We start from the raw sequence: 17,141 nt of genomic DNA on the forward strand, positions 1-17,141 counted from the left end.
TAATAAAGGGATTGAACCAGATGCTTCTAAGGTACCTTTCAGTTCTAAATCCTATAAATCCATTCTTTTTCTCCTCCATGCCTTTGCTTCTACCATTACTATGCCTAGAATGCCAATTCCCTTTTTCCAGTTCCTCAGTCTATCCCTATTGAAATCCTCTGAATTGATCCTCTGAAGTCCAATTTACATACTACTTGGAGCTTCCTTCAGTCTCCTAGTACATAAGGACCTTTTGGAAAGACATTAGAGAGCACTTTGTTTGCACTGTTATTATAATGTACTATTTTATTTAATAGTAATTTGTGGCATATTATCTTCCTAGTAGGCTATAAACTCCAAAAAGGTAGGTATTCTGTATTATCTAAACTTTGTAATTTCCCCAGTGACAATCACAGTGCTCTGAACACATAATGTACTTAATAAATGTTTGCTAAATTTGAATGTTTGTGTCTACTAACTGTCAATTTGTATATCAAAAAGGGCAAGTATTTATTTTTTAGGAAGAATTTGAGTTAATCATTTTTCTGATATGTTGTCGCTACTTGGAATGTTATTCTTGATTAATATATATTTTTAGAACTTGATATACCTGATTATAGGAGTAGATATTATACTATTTGGGTGTATATTTCCCCCTTCACCATTTTTGTATTTTTAAAATGAAAAATCAATAAGAATTAATCAGTCTATTGATTCCTTATGCCCTGTAACAGAACTGGCTAAAATTTGTTTGAAGGAAAGTTAAAAACCACCACCACCAACAACAACAACAAATAAGTCAGGCTTTTTTCCCTATTCAGTAATCAGAGGCCAAAATATCTAGTTTGTAAATTTTCAGATATTTGACTCATCTTTCTCTTTTTGGTGAAGTGATTATGATAGGAGTTTGAACTTTACAAATTTTAATTTAATTTTTTAAGAGAAGCATTAGAGGGAGTTTTGAATAAGTTTGGATCAATTAGGTAAAGTCCAGTGGGCAGTCAGAAGGATACTAAAGTATTAGGAATTCATCTATAAAGTGATACTGTAAATGAGGGCATACAGCCAAGAATATGGATTCTCATGGAAAGGAAGCCAGATGTTGTTTGTAGAGTGTGTACCCATGACTAAAAATCTGGCCCACCGTGAATCAGAGGCCAGAGGAATGGATAAAATACTGTCTTGAATAATTGGGACAAGTGACTTTGGATGGTCTAGGTCTCAGGAAAGGAGATGACAGAATTGGGAAATGAGTACCTTCCAATGATGAATTTAAAGACGAGAATATATTACAGCTGGAAAGCTCAATATTTTATATACAATGTATATCAAATGGTCATTCATTTAATCAGTAAGTCAGACAAATAAGGAAGTTAAATACTTGCCATTAGGATCTGTTGGTGTTTAACGAAAGATAGGTTGCAGAAGTATAATACAAATTGATTCATTCTGCCTTTTTAATATGAGCTCTGAGAAAAGCTTTGGTTGGAGGCAGGCTGAAGCTATTATAAGGATGTAGGGAAGCTTTGAGATTATCTATGGATTTCACTTGTCTGCTTTCTCTGTCTTAGCTCATCAAGGATAACTGAGATTATGATTATGAAGCTTTATGATTTTCAAACTAAGAAAAAAAGGATACAGAAGATTCCACCTCCACAACATCTCTCACATCCATGCCTTGTTCTGCTCTCACACAGTCATTACCCTAATTCAGCCACTTAATCTATCTCTTCTGGACTACTGTAATAGGTTTCTAATTGTTCTTCCTGCTTCTAGTCTTTCCCATTTTCCAATCCATTATACTCATGGCTACCAATATAACATTACTAAATCACAATTCTGACTATATTACTCCTTTTCTCATAACACTTAACTAGCTCCACATACTGCTTTTTGGAGAAAATGCAGATTCCTCTGTCTGAGTGTAAGCCTTTCCCCAGCCCCAGTCTATCCTTTCACCTTGTTTTCACATTCATACTCTCTTTACTATAGGCAGATTGAACTACTAGCTATTTCCCAAGCTTGTTATTACATTTTCCCTCACCTTATTCATTGCTTTCCCTCACTCCCCAACCAAGAATATGTTTCCTTCTTTTGGTTTTATCTTCCTTTAAGGTTTGGTTCAGGTGCATCCTGCTCTAAGAATCCTTCTTTGATCTTTCCTGGCAACTTTCCCCCACCTCAAATTACCTTGTATTTGTTTATTGGTGTGCATATTGGGTTTTCCCAACAAAATGTTAAATAATTTGAAGGTGGGAACTGTGAATTTTTTAAAATTTATTTCCAGTCTATCATGATTCTTTGCTTATAGAAGACACATATGTCTGTATCAATGGCATCCTAAATTGATGGACAATACAACTAAATTATCACTGCCCAATTATTGGTTCATCTTTTCTAAATGATATTTAAATTATCAAAATTAAGTGAATTCAAAAGCTTAACTGTTTCTATGCTTTTTATTTAAATGTCATTTGTATAGAAACCCTAAAAACAAAGCATATTTAACTTCAGCCTTTGGGGCTATCAGAAATTTCCTTTCTTTAAAATTTAGTTTTAGTAAACATGGTATTGTGATAACTGTGAAAATAGTATGGCAGATATCATATAAAACATTTACTTTGATTATATATAGTTAGAGTTGTAGAGAGCACAATAATTTAGTACTATCATTGGGAATACAAAGAAAAAAAAACTACCAGAAGAGATTTAACTAAACTGTTATATAGTAACATTGACCAGATCAGCTAACAGGAGGCACTGAGTCTCCTATAGAGGCAAGGACCTGATTGCATGATTGTTCTGTAATGTAGCTGGTGCACTGTAAGCAGCCTATTAACATTAAGCCCAGTATCCACATGAAACATCATCTTTATTGACCCTGGGAGTTCTCTAGAGTGCAGGGAAGTTTTCACACAGGTAATCTGAAAAAAGGTCAAATAAACACCTCCAAGTCATATAGCATCTCTATCTGCTAAACACATCCTCAGAACACCTAAATATGTCATTTTAAATGGATGTCCTATTTTCAAATAAACTTAGACATGGTAAAGACAGTTACTCATTTTCCCTAAATAATCCTCCCACATGTTTAGAATGGTGTCCTATCACTAACCCTTTAGAGAAGGCAATTTAGGAGTTATCTTTGACTCATCACTGTCCTTTACTCTGAATATTCAGACTAGTGCCAATTTTTGCCTATCAAAAACATTGCTGAGCATTTATTTGTGGCATTATACTAAGTATTACTGAGAATAATTTAGTTGCAAAGTACTTTATAAAACAATTTAGTAAACGATGGGAACAGCAAACTGTTGAGAAAGAAGACTTCTCCAGGGACAGAGCAATAGCTCTTATTTGCCTTTTCCTCTCCATTCCCACTGCTAGTCCTAGTTATTTCTCACCTTATTCTTTTTTTTTCTTGCTCGATTTTCTGCACTAATCCTTTCTGATAACAATTGTTTCCTATTAGGCTACAAACTAAGACCCCAATCCTCACCTTTAGCTTCAAAGTTCTGGACTAACATACCTCAGTTTATCTCACTACCCATACCTCTTTCTCTCAAGACTACCTCTGAGACTCTAATAAGCAAAGCCCATCATTCCTATCACCTTCTCATTCCCACATTCAAGCCTTTCACTGAACTAAGCCCTACATCAGCCTTCTTGTAAGCCATCTATCCATCATTCAAACAGCACTAGAAATTTCAACTTCTTTCTGAAGTCTTTCTGGAATTAACCTCTTCATAGATTTTTTTTTCTTTTTCCTCTCTCTCTCTCTCTCTCTCTCTCTCTCTCTCTCTCTCTCTCTCTCTCTCTCTCTCTCTCTCTCTCTCTCTCTCTCTCTCTCTCTCTCTCTCTCCTGATATCCTGATATATATGTGTGTGTATATATATATATATGTAAATTTAAAAAAGATTTTAGTGGTATTTTTTTCTATTTATATCACCTTCGTTTCCAGATAGATCTCTTTCCACTTCCCTTCCCATAGAACCATTCCCTATGACAAAGAATAAAAGGGGGGGGGGGAAGGTTCGACAGAACTAACCTAGGCATCTACTGAGTCTGATAGTATATGCAATGCTTCACATGTATAGTTCTAAATTTCTATAAAGAAGGGAGGACGGTATATTTTTTCATCTCTTTTTCCTTATCAAGTTTGGTAAGAAAATGACATTTCTGCTGCTTTCTTTGTTCATTACCTCAATAAAGAATTTACTCTATGTTTGAATATCATGTAAATATAATTCTTTAGGATGCTGTTGTGTTTGTGTATGCATTGAAAGTGTGTGTGTGTGTAGAAGGGGAGGTGGTAGCATTAGGGCTAAAACCCATTTATAAGACAACTACGTTGAACTAAGCTTTTTTGTATGTAGTCATGCTTAGGGGTGGGAGGTAGAGATTTAAGGATTATGTAGTCCAGTCCTCTTATTTTACATTTGAAAAATCTAGCCTCTAGAGAGGAGAAATGACTTGCTCAAGGTCACCCAATTAATGAGGGAAAGAGCCAGGACTATGTAACCCTGATAAGTGATGTGTTCATTCAGTCATTCAGCAAACATTTATTTATCATCTGTTACGTGTAAGGCACACGAAGAGGAAGCATGGCTTACTGGAATAGAAAACCGGCTTTTGAGTAAAGAAGACCTCGGATTCAAGTTCTGCTTGTGACACAAACTAGCCAGGTGACCACTGGCAAAACATTTAACCTTCCAATGTCCCAGGCCACTCTGTGAAATCACTTTAAGTTACAGACAGTTGCCGATCTGCATCATTGGAAGGAGTTCCCAACACTGATGAAATCACAGATCCGGACAAAAAAATGTGGAAGGCACTATGCTGATCTATCTCAATGTGTTTAAGTTGGGTTGTTTGCTCAACGTTTATTAGGTATTTTCTGTATAAATCCGGCGGTACATTTCTATCTTGAGACTATCAGCACCTTGAGGGGATAACCCTCACCTATGAAAATGGCTTTGCGCATCGCCGGGCGGCGCCGCATCCGAGGAAGGCTTTCTCCTAAAGGTAAGGATGCTTTTCTTACGCAGAGAATCGCGCCGGCTGGTTCAGTGCTCCGCACACATCCAGACGCTGCTCAATGGGATATGCTCGCTAACTCTGGTCCTTTCTATGTTACTGTTGCATTTCGGGGTTGGGGAGCTCGTGTGCTTGGTACTGGGTCAAGGGCTTTCCTAATAGCCCTGATGTCCTCCCGCTCTTCCGTCACCAGTCACCCTAATGTCCTTCCCACCCGCAGCCGTAGACATCCAGGGGTCACCGATGAGATTGAGACCCCCCAAGACAGTCTTTGCCTTTCCCATTCCGCCCCATCTCTACATCTTGCTACCTCTCATCACCCTCCGATGCGATTGGCGAAGCGGCCGAAAGCCCTTCTCGGAGTTCCGTTTCTATTGGCCGCTTCGGCCGTCGGTTGGGTAAACTCTTCCCGCCTCCTTGGCCTAGCATGTTACTTTGACTCCTTAGTTTCTGCGACAAGCTCTCGGCGTTTGGCTGAGCCGTGTTGCTGGGGCCGGGAGACCTTTCACCCCTGCTTTCCCTACCCGCACACCGTCGCCCCCTCCCGCCCCTTCACACACACACACACACCCTCACTCACACACGCACACTCCCTCCCTTTCTCTCTCCCGCCCTCCCTCGGCTAAGGCAGCGGTGGCTGGGAGGCGGCAGCGGCGGCGGCGCTGCTGAGAGGCGCGGACCCGAGCGCGAAGTGTGTGGGAGTCTACGAACTCACCCCCTCTCCGCCCCCCCTCCCCTGCCATCCCCCTCCCTCCCTCCCCGCCAGCGCCCCCCCCCCTCCCCCGAAGCGGGAGAGAAATAATGAGAGAGTCGGAGCGGCAGCGGCGGCAGCAGCAGCGGCAGCGGCGGCAACAGCAGCGCCGAGCAACCCAGGCTCTAGCAGAACCGCTCCGGCAGCAGCAGCAGAAGCGGCAGCGACAGCAGCAGCAGCGGCGGCGACAGCAGCAGCAGCAGCGGTAGCAGCAGCGGCGGCGGCGGCGGCAGCAGCAGCAGCAGCAGCAGCAGCGGCAGCAGCAGCAGCAGCGGCAGCGGCAGCAGCAGCAGCAGCAGCAGCAGCAGCAGCGGGAGCGAGGAGCTCAGTGCTAGAAAGAGCCCAGAAAGAGGGGCAGCGAGACAGCGCCAATCCGCTCCATCTCTTGCCCTCCTTCTCAGCCCGCCGGCTCGCTAGCTTTCCCACCAGCCTCATCTCTCGACCGCACTCTTCCCACCACCCACCGCCTCCTTTCTTCCCCTCCTCCCTCTCATTCACTCTTTCACTCACTCGCTCCCCTCCTCTTCCCTCCACCCCCCACCATCCCCGTCTCTCTCCCACTCACTCTTCCCCCTCCACCTCTCTCCTCCTCCTGTTTCCCATTCACTCTTCCCACTCTCCTCTCTCAACCTCCTCTCTGCTTCCTTCTCCCTTTTCTTCTTCTCTCTTCTTTTTCACCTTCTCTCGATCTCTCTCATCCCACCTCTCTCCCTCCCCTCCCTCCCTTCCTCCCTTCTATTCCCCGGGACTGACTCCCTTCTCCTGACTCTGCACTGCAGCTGAGCCCTCCCCTCCCCAGTGAGATTCGACCCGCGTTTCTTTCTTTTTTTTTTTCTGAAAGAAATTTCAATTGAGAGGATTGAAGGGAAAGGGGAGGGGAGAGAAGAAAAGAAGGAAGAAAAAGAAGAAAAGAAAAATCCTGGTATTAAAAAGCAAACAAACAAACCAAACAAAAACTCAGTAATTAAAAAAAAAAAACCTAACACCTCCCTCTTCCTCCTCTCCCCCTCCCCCGAACGCGGAAAAAAAAAAGAAAGAAAGAAAGAAAGAAAGAAAGAAAAGAAAAGAAAAAGAAAAGATCAGACAAGCCAGGACAAAAGGGAGAACATTCTCCCCTGAGCAGCAGCGGCAACAGCAAACATGATGGCGGCAGCTCCCATCCAGCAGAATGGGACCCACACTGGGGTTCCCATAGACCTCGACCCGCCGGACTCCCGGAAAAGACCGCTGGAAGCCCCCCCTGAAGCCGGCAGCACCAAGAGGACCAATACGGGCGGTGGGTATCAGCTTCCACCTCCTTCCTTTCCCCCATCCCCCCCCCCCCCCCCCCCCCCCCCCGCTTGCCCGCCCCTTCCCTCCTCCCTCCCTCCCTCCCTCCCTCCTCCCTCCCTCTCTCTCTCCTCTCTCTCCTCTCCAGGCTTGGACACCACCAGTCTCTCTTACCTGGTATCTCTTCCCCACTCGCCTCCCCCTCCTCCCCGGAGGACCCCCCTCCTTCTCTCCTCTCCCCTCCCCTCCTCCCCTTCCCCAACATTTCCATTTCTATGTTTATCATTCATCAAAATGGCGACCGTTTTCCGAATAGACCCATCTTTCTGTTTAATCTGTAGAGAGGGTAACCCTTTAAATGTCCTATACTTAGGTAAGGGGAGGGGAGCTGGGGCAGGGGAGGGGGGAAGAGGGGTCTGGGAAGGGAGGGATGACATGAACTCTCGGACTGGGGATCGCTGGTTCCAAGATGCGCGCTTGCATGCACCTTTTTTTTTTTTAAACAGTTGGCTCAAATAAATAAATTAATGGCACTTTATAAGGGATTTTCAGAGGACTGGGGGAAGAGGAGACTTAAGAAAAAAAATTAAATACCCCTCATCGTTCCTTTTCCTTGGGCCACAAGTTGATGCAAAAGAAAAAAAATCTTTGCATGCTGCCGCTGCTTGTACTTATCTTGTCAGTGTAAATATCTCATTGATTTGTCTTAGGGGTGTGTATGGGATGGGGGGGAGGCATGGGAGGGTGTCTGGTGCGGTGACTTGTTAGTTAACATCCTGCGTTTCCTGAAAGATGAGTTATAGCGGGACCAGTATCTCCTCTTCATTTGCACTGGAGTCATCCTAACAATGCACCGAGTCAGAGGTGAATTTATCTCCAGCATTTACAATAGCAAAGGATGGGTTTTTTTAAATGGTACATCTGCGATATTTGATATATCCAAATGGACTTGGCTGAACTATATTTTGACTAATATCAGATCTTCCAGAAATTAAAGTTCCCCAAGTTGGAGTCATTTTATAAATCACCTATAATTTCTTTCTCCCTCTTGCCCCTTCATTTCCTTGATTTCTCATCAAATTTTATTGTAGTTTTCCTGGAGTAGGAACATTATGTGTTCAGTCACTTTTAAGTACTTTAAGAGACTTAAGCTTTTGATCATTTGGAAGAATTCTTAAAGTCTTTTAATTAATGAGCTTAAAAGAGATTATCATAGACTGAGAAGTACTAAAGGAATACATTAGGATTACTTAGGTTTGCCATCTATACCACCTTGAATGATTACTTGGCTCTTAAGGTTAGAATAAAATCCCTGCGATTTGGGTGGATTATTTGGTAGTATAATAGTTGCTTTGCACACTTTAAGATGCTAACTGCAGTAGCCAATTTTATGTGTTTGTTAATGATAAGTGGCTCATCATTATTTACAGTGCTGATTATTTTGTATTATTTTTTCTATAAAGGTCACAGTTTATAACCATGCAAATTCCCTGGGGTTTTGTTATATTGGTCAGCTCATTTTGTTTTGCTATGGTAACCACAGATAAAATTGGAACAATTCCACATTTGGAATAACAACTGGAATTTAGTCATCTGTTTCTACAGCACTGCAAAATGATGGAATATGTTTAGATTTTATTTGCCCAATTTCAAACTGAGGAATTCCTTACAATGAGAAATATATTTTGTTCAAAAAAGCTTCTTTAGTATATAAGTGGTTCCTTGTTTTTTAATCTTTTTTAATACAGGTATATATAATATTTTAACTGCTTCTCTTTGGGGGAGAAGATAAAAAGTTTCTGAAATCACATTAACCTGGTTACTTATCTTTCCATTTTTCAGAAGACGGCCAGTATTTTCTAAAGGTACTCATACCTAGTTATGCTGCTGGATCTATAATTGGGAAGGGAGGACAGACAATTGTTCAGTTGCAAAAAGAAACTGGAGCCACCATCAAGCTGTCTAAGTCCAAAGATTTTTACCCAGGTAGGTGAAATGATGAGCACATTATTTGAATTCTCAAGGAGATATAGACTAGGTCTTCATGTATGATGTTCTGCAAAGTGGACTTCTCATAAATATTATGGGAAGGGAATTCTTTTGTTATTAAAAGACATTGTAGAAATAATAAGAATATATACATTGCTTATTGTGTTCGTTTCTAGAACTGATTTGATATTGCCTATTGTTAAAGTGAGAGAAAGTGATTTAGGCTGAGATTTTTAAGATTATTCATTTGGGTAGTGTTTTTTTTTTTTGTTAAGTCCTTATTCTTATTGGGGAGCAGGGAATAATCTAGGAATCCTGACTGCTGGCATTAGGAAAGAAAGTACTTCTGAAGTTTTCAGATATCATTGTGATGACAATTAGATTAAAGTGAATTAAAAAGAGGAGGGGTTTGCTCCTTAAAGAATGGGCCATTTACTTCTAAATCCATTAGGTACCTTCTGTCTGCTTCATTGCTTTGTTTGCTGGCCCTAGATTGAAGTAAGGAGCACAAATGTTGATTCTTTAAGATATTTCATTTATAATGTGTATTTAACACATTTGTGAAAGGAAAATATACTATAGAGTTACATAAGAAGTATATCTTCAAAATATATGTACCACACCTATTCTATTTGCATAAAATTATTATTTTGATGTAATATCCACAATTACCTAGTAGCGAGAATAGGGCAGATTTCTTGGATGTAATTTTTTTGCTTTTTCCCCTCTGAAATTTTTTTTTTTGGTGGTGGTGGTTTTGGGGGAATCTTATTTTGTACAGTCCAAAGTGTTGTTAATTTATCCATTGTTTTGTACATTCAACAAATGGGATTTAATTATCTTAAAATAATTCTTTTAGGTAAAACATTCTTGGCTGTTGATTTTATTTAGAAATAGCCATCTGGTTGTGGTATCTTTTTCACTCTAAGTTGACAATTTGGTGCTGAGGTGACCGATATTGCGATTTTTTTTTTCTGTAGGAAGGCAAAGCTGTTTTGCTTTCGGGGATCTAGATTCAGTAAGATGACTGAATTCTATATAACAGCAAAGACAGCTGGCATGAGTGTAAGCAGAACGTTTGGAGTATTTCATTTTCATAGCCAATTCTCTTGGTAGACAGAAGTGGATCATTATTCTGGATAAGAAGGTTCAGTCTTGTTAAATTTGCCATTTACTTATGTAAATTGTTTGTTGTATATTGGGTTAACACATGAAATTTTTGAAACAAAAATGTACTATAATAGATCTAAACTTAACTGTAAAGTATAGGGCTTAGTAGCATATAGTTTTGTAGATGCCTTTCCTTGTCACTGAAACTTCTTTATGCATTAGGAAAGTTTGCTAACATATTCATATTCATACATTTTGAAAGGTATATTATGGTGAAAGAATCAATGTGGAATTTTGAAAACTCTTAGTAGAAATAAAAGCACTCAAAAGAGCTTGATTGCAGAATTAATAACGTAATAGTTCTGGGAAAAGAGCTGCAATGGTAAATTAAATTCACTGTCAATAGATGAAAATGAAATAGCTTCCTTGCATTATACATGAGGTGGTATCAGATGTGCAGGGATGTTACAGAAAATTGGTGTTTATGAAGGATATCCCAAATAGTAAATTAAATGCCTTTTCATTTGAATATAGTTTATTTATGGTGGGTTGGAAAAGGGTGCACCAAGGATTAGATCTTTTGTTTAGTGTTCTACATAGTTGCATGTGCTTTTTTCCCTCTGATTAAGCTGGAATTACTTATTTTTTTTATAGTTGTAAGGCAGATTGTTCAGATAGAGCAAGAGAGTCCTTAAAAAACTAAGCTAGAATGAGGTGAATTAAAATTTCTGTTGTGTTATAGTTATATAAACAGATCTAATGTGAATGAATTGTCAAGATAAAAGAAAGCTTGTACTTTCCCTGTAACAGGTGGAATTCCATCTCTAAGTCATATGCAATGGAATCAATTTTAAGTATAAAGCCTTGTAAACTAATGAGGAACTTTGTGAATTTTGTGCCCAAGCATAATTTTAATTAGGTTTGTACCACTGTGATGTGGATAGACCTAACAATATTTCTATCTTGTGACAGACTTTTGATTATCTCTCTCTCTTTTTTTTTTTTTGCTTTTGTCCATAAGCCTGTGGAATTTCAGAAGTCCTGGTATTCACCCAAGCTAACAACTTCTGGGTTTCATCCAGCCCTTCTTTTACTCATATAGTATTAGGGATATGAACCTTGCTCATTTCTAAGACTAGTAAAAATAACAAGCTGTGATTCATTCCATAGAAGTGTAAGAAATTCCTTAGGAATTATGCAATAATTTGGAAGTCCGTTTTGTGCTTTCTGTGTATATGTGTATATATGCATTTATATATACTTAATATTAATTTGTTGTTAGCATGAATATGTCTGATGTTTATTTCATCAAGAATTATTATTGAGTCTGACATTTAACAATTTGGAAAAGTTTAATTTTGGGAAAAGATGCCATTTATTATGTAATCTAATAGATTATTTCTTATAGAAAAAAAAACAGAAACATAGTATATTTCTAAGTATATTTTTCTACATCAGTTTTTTGTTTCAGTACAAGGTTAATTTCTACCTTAGGGTATAATGTGTTTTGCCAGGCTTAGTTAGAATTTTTCTACAGAAAAATTAAGATATATTTGAAAAACTTATATCCTATGGGGGTAAAATATGACAAGCTAAAAGACAATTCAAGATCATTTTTATAAATAATTTTCCACTCCAGAATAATAAAAAGCAAGTTTAAAAAATCAAGTGTCTTGTGTTTTTGTTCCTTTTTAAGTAATTTCTTTAAAAATTTCTGAAATGCACTATCTGAACACCCTTTCAATTAAAGTATGAAATAGTTGTAGAAAATATACATTTACTAGACTGATATGAATTTAATGTGGTAAATCAAATATTTCATTGTAAGATGTAATTTTAAATTTCAGACAAAAATGTACTATATGTCAAGTAAAGTAATGTGAAATTGTATGGAATTGTGAACATGTATGTTTTCACATATGGCACTGGGAAAAAGGTACTACAAGTGGATGTTGTGTTTTGCTGTTTTTGGAGCTATACTACATACTCACTTTTTATCTAGCTTTTTTTTAAGTCAGAATGAAACACTTGTCTTGGCATTATTTGAGCAATATTTTTTAATTAAAAGCAGTGCAAATAGATTTCTTTATATGTTCTATATACATTTATGTCAAAGTATTTTGTGATAGTAAAAGCCAACTTATTTTTTGTAACCCACTGGATTCTAGATGAACAATTACCTTCAATTATGGAATATGTCATGATTTGGTAATTGAGCCTTATGCAATCTAGAGAAGTTACGTTTAAATTTCTTTGAATTCACTGCAGTCTCTACCTCCTGTCAATATTTAGGTGGACTTCAGGAAACCTTACTGTATAATCTGTCTGTGAAACATTACATGCAAAGTGTGTCTTATGCATACATAGATTTAAGGGGCTTTACTTACATTTGTGTATTGTTATTCTTGCTTAATATTTGTTTGTACATGACACTTCAGACATGCCTCCTACAAACAGAAAGAATATTCTTGATATCCTATATGCCAATCTCTGAAGGTATGGGATAGTAATGAAAATGGATAACTGTTTCACCTGAACCTATTCTTTATGGTTTAAAAAGTTGAATTGGACATCAAATAGACATTTCCCCCCAGTAATATTCATAAATCATATTTTAATTTTATTTCTCTTGGTCTTACAACTTATTGTATAATTGACTAAATTTAGTTGATTTGTGACTCTTGCCATGATAAAGGTGATACGTGTTTTAATTTACTGCAAAGTGAAAACAAGAATTAGTGATTATTATTTTTGGTGAGGTCAGCATCCTACTTCTACTCTCTTTTCCTCCTCACTCCTACCCTTCTTAATGTTTTTTTTTGGGGGGGGCAGGGAGATGATGTTGGAAAGTGTTTAGAGAAAACTTTGACCAAGTTTTGGGTTTGATGATTAGATGTCAGAAATAATGCTATTTTTAGAGATCAGAAGAGTAATGGGTCTATGATAAAACCAGTTCCTACTGTTTTTATGATTGCTGAAAAATTACTGCATTGTGTTAAATTTAGAATAAAACATAAATAGTTCAGTATTTTTTTTATCATTTACTTCCCAAAGTATGCTACAAATTCTTTTTCCCTTTGTTGGAAAGGCAAATGAACTTAAAAGCATTGAGGCTTATGTTTTCTCACAAAATCATTTAGATAACTAGAATCACACTAATTATAACAATTAAAAAGCTAGGGGTAAAACTATAAAACCAAACACCACTGCTTATAGAAAGTATTCTCAGTAGGACAGCTGTCAGTTACATTGTGATTTAGTTGATTGGGGGTGGCAGGGAAGGAAGTACAGAAGCAATGACTAACTGACATTTTTTCTTCCAAAGAAAATTCAATGATAATTACTCTTTGAAAATAGCTTTGCTTTGCTTATTTTTGTTCTTCATTTAATACTAACCTTATTATGTTGCTTTAAGATTGTGAATTGTATGCTGTTATAAAGGACTTCACCAATGGCAGGTCATTGCTACAGCTAGAAAACAGCATTTCGTTGAATTGTTCTAAAGATAAAAATTTTGGAATTAATTTTATTAATACATACTGACTGATAATGTAATATGAACATTTCAGAAAAAGATAGAATAACAATAAAATAAAATCATATGTTCACATTTGCTTTTTAAATTCTTAATGCCATGTTGTGATTACTAAATTGAAGTATCAATGCAATAACCAAAAAAATCAATGTATTTGGTGTTATTAATTCATGATAGCAACATTTCATATACTTATATTTTGTGGTAAATTAGTTATTTTCAGTAGTTTTTAAAAATTTCTATTTGACGCCTTGTGTAATTATGAATATTTTAATTTTTATAAGTTAATTACCCTGCCATCAAATAAATATGCTACACAACATTGTCATATGCATTTTAAGCAAATTTAAGAAAATATTAATGAAAGTTAATATGAAAAAACTAGGTGTGCTTCATGAAATAAATTGTAGAAAAAGAACTATGCTTTAGGAAATCTGTTAGTGGCTATATGGTGTAACTGAAAATACAACAAAACCCCAAACTGTGTCTACATGGAGATTCTTTCCATTGTAGATATAAAGAAAGAGGCATTTAAAACATATGACATAATGTAATCTATTAATTAAAGTCCAAACCCTTGGTAAATTTTTTACCTAAAAGATGCAATAGTAATTCTCTTCTTCCATTACCACTGATACAATTTTAGACTTTTTTATTTACTTTTTTTACAATCTAGTATAGTATTGCTGGTAAAAGCATAACTTTTGAGTTAGTGCAGCTTTTAGAAATAGCACTGGGGGATGGGGTGGGAGGTTTGTGCCTGATTGCCATCTCATTTCCATCTTTGGATACAGCTCTAGCATAAAGTTAAACAACATCTGCAGAGATCTGACTGACAAACATCTCTCTGGGACTCATCATTGCAGCCTGCAGCAGGTGCACTCAGCTATGCAGCCCTTCTCAAAAAGAGGTTAGTTTGTTCTAACATTTATCAGTAGACCAGTGGGAACAAGTGACTTTGTAGAAGAGGGGTGGTTGTCACTCGTCCAGTGCTGAAATACTACAGGTAATTGGGCTGGACTGGTGAGAACTGTGGCAGCGTGCTTCTCACGTTGCATTGCAGCTGCTCTGAAGCTTAATTAATCTGACCCTCAGAGGCCGTAGTGTCATGATATCAAACTCAACACACCAGAAATGAAGAGGATACCATTTCCAATTCTTTTTGATGCTGATGTTAGTAAAGTTTTTCTTTCTCTTTGCTCTAGCTCTTTACATATATAGAATAGCCATGTCCACATATTTGTCTCTAAAGGGGAAATTTATTTTAAATCTATATTCTCAAAAGGAGAATTTGTTTAAGAAAACAAACAAACAATGTAAAAAGTAGAGTCTTACGCAAGAGATGGTAGGGAGATAAAATCATGACGGTAGAAACCATTGAAGTAAAAATTTGAAAAAAGTAGATAGAAATTAGACTATAGGGAAAATTTAATGTAAGAACAATAAGTTATAAGCAAAATATTCATATTAAAGTTTACTTTTTTGTTATTAAAACATTGCTGTGCTTTTTGATTAGCATGATTTATCGTGGCACTAAAGTTTGCTAGGTATTTTGTGTTCCTAAACATGTGACAACAGAGGTACATGAATGGTGATAGGGAAGTTCTTTTAAACTTCATCTTTGAGTACAATTTCAACAAATAAAACTGAAATTTAGTTGTCCAAAATTTTAAAAAAGACTTGGTAAAAATTATTTTTAGTTTAGAGCTTGTTTGGTTTTTCATCCCTCTTGAATCTATTTGAAGTTTTTTGTACCTTAACCTTGTGTTTTTTGAACTGTATTTATGTGGCTACACTGAGTGTCCTTAGGGGAATTTCAGTTATAGTTCCTGATCTGAAGATCTAGGCCTCATGTAAATGTAAATTAATTTCCTTTCAAATTCATACGGTTAGTACATTTTTTTGCTAGATTTGAGAGAATGTTCATTTTCTTTTTAGGTAATTGAATTTTACTTTAGGTGAATAGGGTTTTTAATAAATATTGTTGGTTCTTATAATTCTATTAACATTCCTAATTTGCTACTGTATTGAACTATAATTCAGAGTTGGCTTCTAAATTTGTAGATTTTTTCTCCTAGAATGCCTGATAGCAAATAATTTTTTATTGAAATTTTTATTAATATTATCAGACATTTTATAGGAAAAATTTAATTTGGAAGAAAGTATTTTTAATTAGTTTTATAAAGTAGTATACTTTCTGTCTTGAAATGAATAAGGGAACAACATGAAACTAAACTTATCTGGTTAAGGTATATAGTGAAAATTAGTGTCCCATCTTTTAACTCTTCAAAATATTTATTTTATTATCTGGCAAAATTTTAACAATGTATTGTTAAATGTAATGCTACCTAATATTGAAATAAATTACTTACCCTTCTTTAAGAAGTTCTTCTGACTGTTAAGGATCTATTGTCAATCACTTAAAATTGGCACTCAGATATTTCACATACATAGTTGCCTATGATTTTTACTTGTAGGTATTTCACAAATACAATGAATAAGCCTATTAAGGGACAAAAGACTGAAATATTTTAGTATTTAGAGTTTTTTTTTAAAAACAGTGGATACCCTTTCCTATAATAGATTCTGGTTGTGAGAACACAAAATCTGCGTTCCATCATTGATCTTTTGCTGCTTCCTGCAGGGCCTGTCATGACATCGTTGACAGGATCAGATGAAAAATGAAATCAATATCTTGAGTTTTTTAAGAACAATATAACACAGGTAAGATTATTTGGTATGAAAATGAAGTATTCTTGATCTCTTAATTTTATTCTTACCAGTTTCATTATTGGTAAATTAAGGTGTTAGTGGTTTTCTTTCTTACTCCCAATACACACTGGCCCTTCTACTGGTGTGCAGTATATGAGCAATCGCCAATATTTTTTGTTTTTTGGGAGCTCAATTTTTTAAATAATAGAGTAGCATTATACACTTCTTTAAGATATCAAGTATCTGGAAGCCTTTAAAAATAACTACTTTTCTAATGTTAGTAATTTTGAACAGTATCAAGTTGATTATACCTTGAAGTGCCATTATACTATAATGTTAACCATAGAATGTTAAGTAGCCACAGAATGAAAAACTGTATTCATTAATAAAATCATTCCAAATTTATTTTCAAGGTTTAAAATTTTTTCAGATGTGTGGGTGTATGTATTTAAATATTTACATCTATAAGACATAGTGCCTTTTTTTTTACTATGGCTATGTGATTTCATTTATCTACAGTCACAAAATTATGAGGAAAAATGAGATATATTCTCCCTCAAAATTTTGATGATGTGGAACTATGAGACCTAAATTGAACAGAAATTAGACTTTGTAACAATTTTTTTGAAGAACTAGTTCTTTATTTTGGCAATCAAAAGAAGTTATGTCTTTGGTTTGTCTAAAAAGGTTGAGACACCCCTAAATTATAGAACAAAGTTTATCCTAAAATTAATGGACATTTTGCATATGTTTCTAAT

The 17,141-nt window shown here is 36.5% G+C and overlaps 1 protein-coding gene across 7 annotated transcripts in view; it reads left to right on the forward strand.

Moving 5' to 3' along the window:
• Window positions 1-5,466: 5,466 nt before the first annotated feature.
• Window positions 5,467-17,141, forward strand: part of NOVA1 (NOVA alternative splicing regulator 1) — a 168,808-nt gene continuing 157,133 nt past the window's right edge. For 2 of the 7 annotated variants that reach the window (XM_056810445.1, XM_056810448.1), the window contains exons 1-3: window positions 8,887-9,023; window positions 14,466-14,581; window positions 16,316-16,395. Coding sequence is in view for 3 of the 7 variants with exons in the window: in XM_056810443.1 (XP_056666421.1) it covers window positions 6,909-7,044; window positions 8,880-9,023 (280 nt within the window). In the remaining 4 variants the exon portion in view is untranslated. Of the gene's footprint in view, window positions 7,045-7,115; window positions 7,411-8,879; window positions 9,024-14,465; window positions 14,582-15,877; window positions 16,396-17,141 lie in introns of those variants that run through there. The other 5 variants (XM_056810443.1, XM_056810444.1, XM_007472538.3 and 2 more) reach the window with 5 other exon arrangements.

This window comes from Monodelphis domestica, chromosome 1, assembly GCF_027887165.1.
Source record: "Monodelphis domestica isolate mMonDom1 chromosome 1, mMonDom1.pri, whole genome shotgun sequence".
NCBI lineage: Eukaryota > Metazoa > Chordata > Mammalia > Didelphimorphia > Didelphidae > Monodelphis > Monodelphis domestica.